At 45.2% G+C, this 12131-nt stretch overlaps 1 protein-coding gene across 1 annotated transcript in view; it reads left to right on the forward strand.

The window, feature by feature from the left end:
* The window catches only part of GFPT2 (glutamine--fructose-6-phosphate transaminase 2), a 46219-nt gene extending 36701 nt beyond the window's left edge, over window positions 1-9518 (forward strand). Inside the window, exons 14-19 of the mRNA XM_086407838.1 lie at window positions 562-719; window positions 860-974; window positions 3756-3883; window positions 5778-5945; window positions 6992-7153; window positions 8667-9518. Coding sequence (XP_086263964.1) covers window positions 562-719; window positions 860-974; window positions 3756-3883; window positions 5778-5945; window positions 6992-7153; window positions 8667-8711 — 776 coding nt within the window. The 3' untranslated portion in view covers window positions 8712-9518. The remainder of the gene's footprint in view (window positions 1-561; window positions 720-859; window positions 975-3755; window positions 3884-5777; window positions 5946-6991; window positions 7154-8666) is intronic.
* Window positions 9519-12131: the final 2613 nt, after the last annotated feature.

Below are 12131 nucleotides of genomic sequence, written 5' to 3' on the forward strand. Positions count from 1 at the left end.
TTAGTTCCACTTACGAATCAGCTTTCATCTTCTAATTACAGAAATGATCACAGTAAACCACATTAACTGCATTACTAAACACCCAAGTGATCAAGTGACTCCCATCTGCCTCTGTGGTTGCGGTCCCCATGTGGAGGCCCCATCCAGTTGAATAATTTACCAATTTTCGTGAGAAAGGTTTTAACATCCCTAGAACATGCACTTCACACTAAACAGTAAAATGAAAAGTGATAAATTAATTTCAAACTTTGAATCCAAATCCCCACGAATGTTTTATTTCCTATTTACTTTTAAGACTAAAGAATTCTCCTTTTTTCAAGATCTAAGTGCTAATTGTGTCTCTGGCGTTAACAACCCTTAAATAAAGAACATCTTACATTAAAAAAGAGAGAGAATCAACTAGAAAAAATTATTGAGCACACATTTTCCATTCTAAGCACACACAAACTGTGTCTGGGCACCAATTTCTGCCTGAGAGCCAGAAGTAAATGAGTCAGGGGTGGAGGTTAAGTCTGGCAGAGCCACATAGCTGTGAACTGAAAAGAAGGACCTGTGTGGCAGGGGAGACTGCAGACACCCTCCTGGCACTGCGCTACTGCAAGGACCGCCGAGCTCTGACCGTGGGCGTCACCAACACCGTGGGCAGCTCCATCTCCCGCGAGACGGACTGCGGCGTCCACATCAACGCAGGGCCGGAGATCGGTGTGGCCAGCACCAAGGTAGGAGCCACGTGGGCACCCACAGGAGGGCCTCCACTGGGTGGGTGGTCCTGGAGGGGAGCCCCGGGATCTGTCTCATCTTGAGTGGTCACCACATGCACATTGCCCGAGTTCTGCCAGCACCACTGTTCTGTCCTCAGGCTTACACCAGTCAGTTCATCTCCTTGGTGATGTTTGGTTTGATGATGTCTGAAGACCGCATTTCACTGCAAAACAGAAGGCGAGAGATCATCCATGGCCTGAAATCTCTACCCGGTATGTTCCAGAGCTCACCTGCACATTGTCAAATCCTGTAGACTGTTCCTGGCTGCTCCTTTGCCTGACTCTCTGCATAAATGATACTGTTAATCATTCCTTTCTCCTCAAAACTTCTCCTTACTGCTAAACTCCTGTAGCAGCCCCCCACTGGGCCAAGATTCCAGTCCACACTTGTCCTCAGGCTGCGGAGCCCTGCACGCTGGGACCCTGTGCCTCTGACCCTTTCCAGCTCCTTTCCTCTCCGGGGCCTCCCTCACCAACCTTCTGGTCTGAAGCAATGCTGAGCGCTTTTTACCAGAAGACATTTGTCCTGGCTCTTTCTTCTACCAAAACCCTCTTCCTCCAGCTCTTCATATGACAAACAGCTCCTGTCACCCAAGTCTTAGCTCAAAAATCACCTCCTGAGACCCTCCTTGGCAACCCTAATAGGGGCCTTAATCCCTGCTTGCTGCTGCTGCTGCTTAGTCAATCAGTCATGTCCAACTCTGTGCAACCCCATGTATTGTATCTTACCAGGCTCCTTGGTGCATGGAATTTTTCAGGCAAGAGTACTGGAGTGGGTTGCCATGCCCTCCTCCAGGGGATTTTCTCAACCCAGGGATTGAACCAGGTCTCCTGCATTGCAGGCAGAATCTTTACCACTGAGCCACCAAGGAAGCCCAATCCCCTGCTTAGCTCTCTATAAAACAGGAGCCCATTTCTTTTCTTTATATCACATGCCATGATTTGAAATTGCCTGTTCTTCTGTGTATTGACCTGTCTTCCCCAGCCGTGTCAACTTAGCGAGCACCAACCCTATCTGTCAGAGTCACTGCTGGTTTCCAGGTGTCCAGCCAGGGCAGACAATCAGTAGTTGCTCAGGAAACACACAAGGAGTGAATGGCCCCAAGGCTCTTCTGGGTGGAGCCATTCCCAGTCTTACTAGAGTTTCTTCTGGAACCAAGGGCAAAGAGAAGGCAGTGAGGGAAAACCACTGGGTAACCATGCAAGGCCTCAGGGTCTGAATCTGACCAAGACAACATGCTAAAAGTTTTCTTTTATTAACAAGAAATAAAAAATTTTCTTTTATTAAATTTTTATTAAAATTTTCTTTATTACCAAGAAAAGTGTTTTAACTTTAAGCCAGGTAATAATCCTGCAAGAACAGGACTCTCTTCTGGTAAGTGGGCAGTTATCAAGATGTGACCCGAAGATCCTGGGGGCATAGAAGACCCTTTCAGTGGAAACTATTTTTGTAGTAATGAGGTTTTTATGATAAGAGGACGCTTTGCCTCCTCACTGTGTGGACACCTGCAGTGGCCCTGGTGGTCGCCACTGGTACTCTTAGCAGAGTCTTCAGGGCCGAGGCAGCACAACGTTCTCATGACCAAAATGCAACAGCTTCACTTAGGGGTGTCTCTGATTATGTGGCAAAATGCATTAATCTTACTAAATTGTAACACTTTTTAGTATTCTATGTGACAAATAGGAGGTATGTAGCAAGTGCTTCTGCTGCACCCTGAAGTCTGATGGTGGTTCCAGAGGAAAGCACCCTGTGGTTGACTGAGTAGCAAGCTGAGTTGGTACTTGGCAGACATTTTCTCAAAAGTGAACCGAGTTAGCCCCAAACTTCGAGAAAAGCTGATGATAGTATCCATTGCCGATGATAACCTTTGAGCTTTCAACCAAAACAGGATCTGGAAAACTTGTAGGTGTCAGCTCGAGTGTGATGACCTCCCAATACTCAAAAACATCTCTGATAAGCCCACAGTGATTTTAACAAGTCTTATTAAAAAAAAAAATATTTTGTAATGCATGTGTCCATTTTTGGAAGATTTGAATAACCCAGTGAACCAATATTTTGCAAATGGCCAATGCAGTGTTGCAAAATTATGCACATGTAAAAGATCCATTTAAGTAAGTACACAATAGACTAATACATTTTAAGTTGACAAAGTAGGAAATTTTTATTAATATGATCTCCCTTTTAAGAGATTGTCACTTCTTAAGTTTGTTGTAATATCAAAGACATTCACAATTATTTGAAAAAGTTATTTAAATACTCGTTCTCCAACTACAAATCTGTGAGGCCAGATTTTCTTAAACCAAAAAACATATTGCAATGGATTGAGTGAGGAAACAGATAAGAGAATCTATCTTCTATGAAAAAGTCAGGCATTAAGGATTTACAGAAATGTAAAACAGTGCCACTCTGCTCACTGTTTGTTTGTTTGTTTTAATTTCATGCTTAAATCGTTACTTATAAATGAGTAACTAATTTTCTCAGTTTCTAATCTGGTAAATATTGATAGATAAAACCCACAAAAATAAAGGCTCTTAGAAATTCACAATAAATTTTAAGATTATAAAGGAATCCTGAGACCAAAGAGTTTGAGAAGTGCTGGTCCATCTCACACAGGCTTTTTCCAGACACAGCACATGGCCAGATGAGGGGTATTAATCTGGAGTGTCAGCTCTGGCTGGCCAGCTGGAGGTTTAGACAACATCCTCTGTTGTCTTGCCTGTAAAATGGAGCGAGAAATAACACTTCCCTGCTTACCTTCTGTGCTCAGGAAAATATGAGCACAAATATGAACCACCATCACAATAAAATCCTAGCCAATAACACAAGCTGTTTCCCATAATCTGCATTTAATTTTTTTTTTTAATGCAAGGGAGACAAGCGTGTAACCGATGTGAGTTCGGAAGCCTTGTCTTATACACCATGACTTTTCTTTGTGAATCTTGCTTTATAATTGGTGTGACTGGCTCTCCCCCTCTGCTGTGTGCCTGACTTAGAGCTGATCAAGGAGGTGCTGTCCCTGGATGAGAAGATCCACGACCTGGCCCTGGAGCTGTACACACAAAGGTCACTTCTGGTCATGGGGCGAGGCTACAACTATGCCACATGCCTGGAAGGAGCCCTGGTGAGCACCCTCTGCCCAACCCCCTCCTCCACTGGCCCCTGAGTGAGGGCAGGCGCGGGAGACACCCCAGGAAACCCACAGGAAGGAGGACAGGGCGTTGGGCTGGGGAGGGCATCGCTCTCTGACCCAGTGTTCCAGCCCTGCTGACATGGAGATGCAGGCTCCTAGTCTCCTGCAGAGAGGGGCTGGGTGCCCGAGAGCCCTGGGGTGTTCGCCTGCACCAGGCGCTATCTGGGATAGCCCATTCATACCTCATGAGCATCTTCTGAGAGACTGGCAGTTATTGTTCACATTTGACCCAGGAGGAAATTCAGCCTCCAAAAAATTCACCTTGCTCAAGATTACATAGTAGAAGTGATCAACATAAAATTCAAACTCAGTTTAAAAAAAAAAAATTTGCTTTTTTCTATTACCACAAGAAGTCTGTGTGGGAGGATTTGGGCACACCAGAACTGCAGGGTAAAGTCTCTACACAGTTTCCCCTGTTACTCCTCAATCTGCTGAAGTGAGGTGAGATCCTGCAGGAGATAGCATAGAAAGCCCTGCGTTTTTTTATATCAATGACTGGCTGTTTTGCCCACTGCAGCAATAAAGATGTGGCTTGAAAGAAAGCTGATGGAGTAGGGGCAAGATACCAGGACCACAGGGCTACTAAGAGGGCGGAAGGAGATGTACAGAGACCCGAGCCTAGAGCTTGCCTTACTCACTATCCACTTGCTGTTTACGGATCAGATGATCAAGCAAGGTAAATTGGAGACAGTGTCAGAAGTGTGGCAGCATCTATAACTCAGCTAGACTCCCCTCCTCTCCCTGTGGGAGCAACTGCCTATACCCCCCACCACCCCCATTTGGAAGAATGATGCCACCAGTGGGAAACAGAGTATTATAGGAGGCAGGGTGTTGGGGTGCGGTGCTAGCCCTGAGTTGCCAGATTGCAGGAAGCTTCAGCTCCCACATCCTTCCAGTGCAGATTCTGGCACCTGTGAGGCGCCAAGTACATAGCTTCTCAGGAGCAATAGACTTAATGCTCGGGTGGGGCACCCTCTTGGTACCCCACAGCCATGCCTCTGCTGTCTATTGTGGGGTGCTCAGCTGCAGCTCCTGAGTGTGCTGGTGAAAGATGCATATTCAACTGTGTCTCCAAGTTAGTCCTGGAGGAAAGAAAGAAGCTTTTACACTGCTGCTGGCACAAGTCCGTGGCCCCTCTGTGGTATCTTGGGTACAGTACTTCCGCCGTCTGCAGCATCCAGAGCGGAGCCGCACTTCTGACAATGTTTCCCTGACCCAAGTAGTTCTAGGGGAGTTGAGCAATGTTTTCTTCGACACTCTCACTAGTTCAATGACGTGGGTTTAATAGTAACTGAAAAAAAAAAGGATCTCTCTAAACATAGGGGGAAAACTCCATTAACACCCCAGTGTGTGTCATTTTGCTTGATAGTTAAGTTGGAGCAACACTTTAGAAGTTATTAATCGTCTAGAATTGAGGGATCGGTTAATCAGATAATTAAATGAAGGTGTAGAATACAATGCCATCATTACAAACTATGACTGTTAGGGAAACCATGGGGCTGGCTCAAAAGGGAAGGGGACAAGCTAGACTGATACTGACTTGCCCATCGTGGTGGGGGCAGGGTGGCTGTGCCCCAGAGCTCGACTGAGGACACAAGCTGTGTGCTGGGCTTTGTGCATGCGCTAGGCAGCAGGTAACCCTCTTCCCTGGGCCTGGCCTCACTGGCTACCCTCAGTACCACTGACCACTCCAGTATGTCCATCTGCCTTGTGGGCCTCAGCTCTCTGCTCCCTGGATCATCCTTCCCCTGGCTTCCCTTTCTCCCCACTGGATGATCTGCTCCCATTAGCAGCATGACACTGATTCCGCCTCATGTTTCCCCAGAAAATTAAAGAGATAACCTACATGCACTCAGAAGGCATCCTGGCTGGAGAGTTGAAGCACGGCCCCCTGGCGCTGATTGATAAGCAGATGCCTGTCATCATGGTCATCATGAAGGATCCTTGCTTTGCCAAATGCCAGAACGCCCTGCAGCAGGTCACAGCCCGCCAGGTGAGGGCCCTCCGGCAGGCTGGGTCACTTCTCTCCTGTTCTCTTACACTCATGCCCACCTCACCCACTGTTGGCCAGCACCAGCAATGAGTGTTCATTCCTGCTGGTGAGCAGGTGTGAGCACATACTTCAGGGGTCCCTCGTGCATGGTGCACATTCAGAAAGGGACTGGCCAGCCTGCAGCCATGCCCACAGAAACTCCTAGATGAGGCCCAGTGATCCAGATGACCTGGGGGTTCCTGGATCCGAGACATGAGACCAAAGGAGGTCTGTTGGAGATCCCTGGGGGCAGTTCTGATATTGGCCACCCAGAGTTAGATTTCACAGGTGAAGGGCTCTGTCCTCCACAAGACCACCCTCACGTCAGCCACCAACTGCAGTCTTTCAGCTTCCCAGCCCACCCACATTTCTGACCAACTGGATCCAAATTCAGGAGTTTCCATTACTGAAAACGCCCCCCATCCCCAGTTGCAGTAATCTGCTAGACTTTGGAAAACACAGGCTGTTTCCTCTGCCCCAAACAGTCTTCCCACCTTTCTTCAAGCAGTTGGCCTCTCATCATTCAGGTCTCAATACAAATGCCTCCTTTTCAGAGAACTTCTCGAACCTTCCCACTGTCTCCCAGTCTTGTTACGGGGTTTTACTGCCTTGGTGACATTTATCTGAAATTCACTGCTATTTATTGGTTTGCTTATTGACATTTTTGTTTTCCTACCACTTGACTATGAGCCCCTAGAGTAAGGGGTAAGAACTGCTGCTCTTTGCAAGGCACACTGAAGCCACTCAATATACGGGTGCTGAATTAATGCAGCAGGAGACTGCCCCACCACCACAACCACGGAAGCATAGGAACCTTTTTGACAAAAGCCTCCAAATTCTTTGACCTTTACACAAATCAGATATATCACCTGACTCATAACTCCAGCAAAGACAAAAGATCACAATATTGTTATTGCAATATGTTGATCTTAGAAACTCTGCTGTGTGTGACGGATTGCTCCTTTCAGAGATAACCTGCATCTTGTGATCACATTTTTCTGTCTTAGGGTCGCCCGATTATACTGTGCTCCAAGGACGACACTGAAAGCTCCAAGTTTGCATATAAAACGATCGAGCTGCCCCACACCGTAGACTGCCTGCAGGGCATCCTGAGTGTGATTCCACTGCAGCTCCTCTCCTTCCACCTGGCTGTACTCCGAGGATATGACGTATGTCTAAAAATTGCACCTCATCCAGCAAAGGGGAGAGACATAATCCCAGAGTTCCATTTGGTTCTTAAATACTTACTGGGTATAAATATTCATAAGGGAAATATTTTCATTCAAAATAATTTTTTAAAGTAACTTATACCCCCTGAAAACAACGACAGGAACTGCAAGATGTGTAAAGACCATATTAAACCATAAGCTCCTCACCCAGAGGCAATTTGATGAGCAAATTTAATATTTTATTTTGGTCTTTTCCTTGTGCCTGTAAATTTTTAAAGATTTTTTGAGATAATATCAAGGATGAAATTTCACAACTTTCTTTTTAATACATTACAAGTGTATACAACACAGTACAAGTTCTCAGATCTTGAACTTGTAAGCAGCATTTGATCGTTGCACAATATTCCACCACAGTCTTATAACATAGATTTTAACAATGACTTAACCAGTCTTCTGTTGTTTAAACTGTTTCTAATCTTTTGGAATATCTGCATAAATAACAATTGCAGTGAATTATCTTTGTGCATATATATATCTTCCTCCCATATTAGAAGGTTTATCCTCAGTCTAGCAAATCATTCAACATTTTGGGATTCCTATTTCAATTTCTGTTCCAGAAAAGAACCAATTTATGATCTCACCAGAAAGTGTGTGTGCATATAGAAGTTTTATTACAATTTTGTTTTGAGGAGCTTTAAAAAATACATATCAACACCAAAAACAATATAACAAACATCCAATGGTACATACGTCATCCATCATTGACAATCGCTAGCATTTTGTTATATTTGTTTCTTCTCTTCTTTAATGTTATTGTAAACAAAATAAGACCCTGTAGATAAACTTGAAGCCCCCTTTATCAACCATCCTCAGTCACATTTCCTTCCCAAGCCCCACCTTTAACCAATATTTTAGTGTGTCTACTTCCAAGAAAAGTGAATTTTTAACAGTACAAATTGAGCTGCTGCTGCTGCTAAGTTGCTTCAGTCATGTCCAGCTCTGTGCAACCCCATAGATGGCAGCCCACCAGGCTCCCCCGTCCCTGGGATTCTCCAGGCAAGAACACTGGAGTGGGTTGCCATTTCCTTCTCCAATGCATAAAAATGAAAAGTGAAAGTGAAGTCGCTCCTCGTGTCCGACTCTTAGCGACCCCGTGGACTGCAGCCTACCAGACTCCTCCATCCATGGGATTTTCCACGCAAGAGTACTGGAGTGGGTTGCCGTTGCCTTCTCCAACAAATTGAGCTAGCTGTTTTTAATAGCATGAATCATATCCTTTTAATAGTGTTAACACTGCATGACACATATCAGGTACACCATTAACATTTACTGAATAAACATAATTGTTTCTAGAATAAGAAATCCCTTCTAAGATGCAGGTCTCAAGGAGCTCATGGTTGGAGGTGCCCAGGAATATTCATCTTCCTATTGTAAAGTACTTTGAGAGCTGGCTTTACAACGCAGTGTGTTGCTGAGACCTGTGGGTCTGAGCAGCTACCTTCTGTCGTTTTAGGTTGACTTCCCCAGAAATCTGGCCAAGTCTGTAACCGTGGAATGAGAATGTAGAGGAGACCACTACCACCTTCAAGACCTGTCCCAGTGAAACCAAGTGGGAAGAAAAGCTGGCATTCGGCGTGTTCTCAGTAGATCCCGATAGAGCTTGACAGCTTTGATGTGCCTTGTACCCAAGTGCTTTGCTTACAGCAGGTAGTGTTTTCTCTGTGTCCTGAAGTCGCCAGAGGAGAAGGGAATCATTGTTTACACATGGGGATCTGAGCAGACTCTTCCAATACCGTGCAATAGAGATACAGCTCTCTTCAGAGTAACTGTGAACCTTTTTTAACCAACACTAAAGACAAAATATTTATAATGACAGTTGTATAGCTTTTAAGTTATTTTTCTAGTATGTGGCTTTCTGTAGCCAACGGTGCCCTCAGGCTACCCAGTGCACCCAGTCCCCTGGCAGGGAATGTACATCTCAGATTTGAATGCCAGGCATTGCCCCTCTGGACTCTTTTCTCCTTTCCCATCCTCTCTTGGCTGCTACCGAGTCCTGTCCTCTGACCTCGGGGAAGCGCCCTCCCACCATCTTCCTATGCCTCCATAGGTCCTATCAGACCTCAGCTCCTTTCAACAGTGTCTTCTCATCTTAATCTCTCTGACTCTCCAACTTCTCTCTCATCTCATCATGGTTCTTTTTAAGCCCAGGCAGCATTTTGGTCCCTGCTCCTGCCCAGAGTAAAAACAGCCTGAAAAATCCCATGCAAGAGAATAGTTTCAAGTGGGCTACCTTGCCCTATGTTTAAAAGCATGCACAATCAAAGTACTATGCAATTTTAAGACAATAAATAACAGTAAAATTGTGTGTGTATGTGTGATTTTTGTTAATCTTGTTCTTTTTGTGTACATATTTTTTGAGGGCTCCTCAAAAACTGAGCAGTAACTCATGGGGGCAGCCCTGTTTCTTGGTAGCCACTGGCATTGTCCCCATACCCATGACCTGTGTGCTTCTAGGAGGAAAATGAGGACTGTGTTAACAGGGTGGAACAAAATGCAGGAGGTTTGGAACTCTGGAATGAGAATCCACTCAACAGATGTTGGAGGAGGTTGGGCCACGAGATGCTGCTTGAGATGGCTGCCCAGAGCCTGCACACAGCACACAGAGGTGAAACTCAGATTTGTACTTTTTTCCCCAATGATCCTATAAAGTCACCAATTTTATTAATAGAATCAGGCAGGAAGATAGAAAGCCAGAGAGCCAGCTCTGGAGTTGGAACTTGGCTCCCTATGAAAGTGCTATCCCAGACTGCACGAATGGTGTCTTCACGGCCACTAACTGACATGTGGGGCTCTAGAGTACCAGCAGACCTTAGTTCTGGATTACCTGTGGGCTATCCAGTGACTTTTCCTCCCCCTTCTAGGCTCTCCCCTGAATAACAGGGGTTGGAAACCTGGGAACTACGTTTCCAGCTGAATTCCACCAGCGAGAAGCACTCCTGGGAGATTTGAAAGTTTAGAAATTGTATTATTCATTGGGAAATTCATATCACTTATTTCTGCTCTGGCAGAAGTAGATGGGGAGTCCTATTGTGGCCCTTAGCACCAATACACCCACTGTGGCAGTGCTCCCTAAAGCTCACCCATCACTCAGTGCTCCATGCTGTGCTGGCCACCAACAGAGGCTTCCTGGGGCTCCTCCAGCATCCCACTTCTGAGAGCTTGCAGGAACCCAGGGGCCCTGATGGCATTCTCAGACCTTCCTTCTGCCCTTCTTACAAATAAATAAGGGTGTAAGTTCTGCTGGAAATGCCTGCTCTGGTTTCTGTCCTCCTGACCAAACAATGACCAGTACAACTTTTGAGGTTAGGAGACTACAAACTAGCCAGAACATCTTTATCTGAACAACAACCAGAAAAAATGTATTTCATCCTTCACTCCTGAGGTGATGACCACCCTCACTTCCATACTAATCGATCCCTTGCTTTTCTCTATAGTTGTGTTTATCACATTCACACAATAATACTCAAACAAAACTACTACCTAGCCTTGAAATCAGAGGACAAGCACACACCAGCCATGCAGAGAGAGAGCAGCACTGCCCACACTGGGCAGAGTCTCCAGAGGAGGTGAGCAGAGCAGGCTTGGGTCATGGTCTGACTTGTTTCTCTAGGAGGTGACAAGGCCCTTTCTGGGGGAACTTGCAAGCAAAACCATGAGTGAGTTTGAGAAACAGGGCTCTCCACAGTTGGGTGCCTAGCAAGACTGAGGTGTCAACCAGGTGCTGGACATGCAGCAGAAGCCTGGTCAGTGAGAGTGGGCTGCTCTGTCTTCTATTCCTGAGCCCGCCATGGTCTACTTCCTGCTCTCGGGGAAAAGCAGAAAACCTCTGTGAGGGATATGTGTCCTCAGCAGAGCCTAGGAGGAGAGACCCTCATTATACATGGTCAAGTCAAGTACTGATGAGAATCTGGGCCAGTTCTCCTGAGCATTCTGTCCTCAAGTAAAGACGGTGACCTGATGGAAATGGGGGTCTTGCTGATGACAGTCCATGTGGTTCAGCTGCCCTCCCCATCAGTGGCAGAGCTGTCACTCTGGGGTCACCTTTCACCTTCCTCCAGGAAGTCCCGCCTCATCACTCATCTCTCTTGCTTCCTGTCTCTTATAGTCTTCTTTTGAATTCCCTTCTTTGTTCTGGTGGAGCACATCCTTCTTGAGTAAAGATGCTGGGAGGTAAATGTTTTGAGGCCTAGCATGTCTAGAAATGACTTTATTACTCATACTTGATTAAAGGTTTAGCTAATTATAGAATTCTATGTCAGATAAAAATATTTCTTTCAGAATCATAAAGGCAGTGATCCCTTATCGTGTTCTCAGTATTGCACCTGAGGAGTCCAAAGTCACTCTGGTATGCCTTTGTCAGTGACCTCCTTATTTCCTTCTTTTTGTTCCCTGTGTTCTCAGATATCACAACAAGGTGCCTTGGATCTCTTTTCATTTAGTGTTGATTTCAGTCTGGTTACTCATAACTGTCAGGTCGGGTTGTTTTCTTGAGTTACTTTTTTGTAGACTTCATTTTTCTTCTCTAGCCTTTCTGTTATTCAGAGGTGAAGCTGCTGAAGCATATATCTCAGAGGTAGAGCCTTTGACTACAGAGGTCAAGCTACTAGAATGACCTATAATTTCTTATTCTTTCTATTATTCATCTTCTCTTTTTGTGCTACTAATTGGGAGGTTTCTTCAGTTTTCTCTCCCAACCTATTACCAGATTTTTCATTTCTTCCAAATGATTTAATTTCCAAGAGCTCTTTTTTTTTTTTTTAGCTCTGATGTGTTTAACTAAAGCCCATAATTTATTCATATGTCCATAATTTGTCTCTAATTCCCTTTTCCTATTCAGGGATATCACATGTCTCCTTTTGGCTGAGTTTCTCAGACTTCCCTTGTTTGTGATTACTTTGACAGTTTTGAGGACTATTGG

This window comes from Bos grunniens, chromosome 7, assembly GCF_055505025.1.
Source record: "Bos grunniens cultivar Pamir isolate PY7600 chromosome 7, Bosgru_T2T1.0, whole genome shotgun sequence".
In the NCBI taxonomy this organism is placed as follows: Eukaryota; Metazoa; Chordata; class Mammalia; order Artiodactyla; family Bovidae; genus Bos; species Bos grunniens.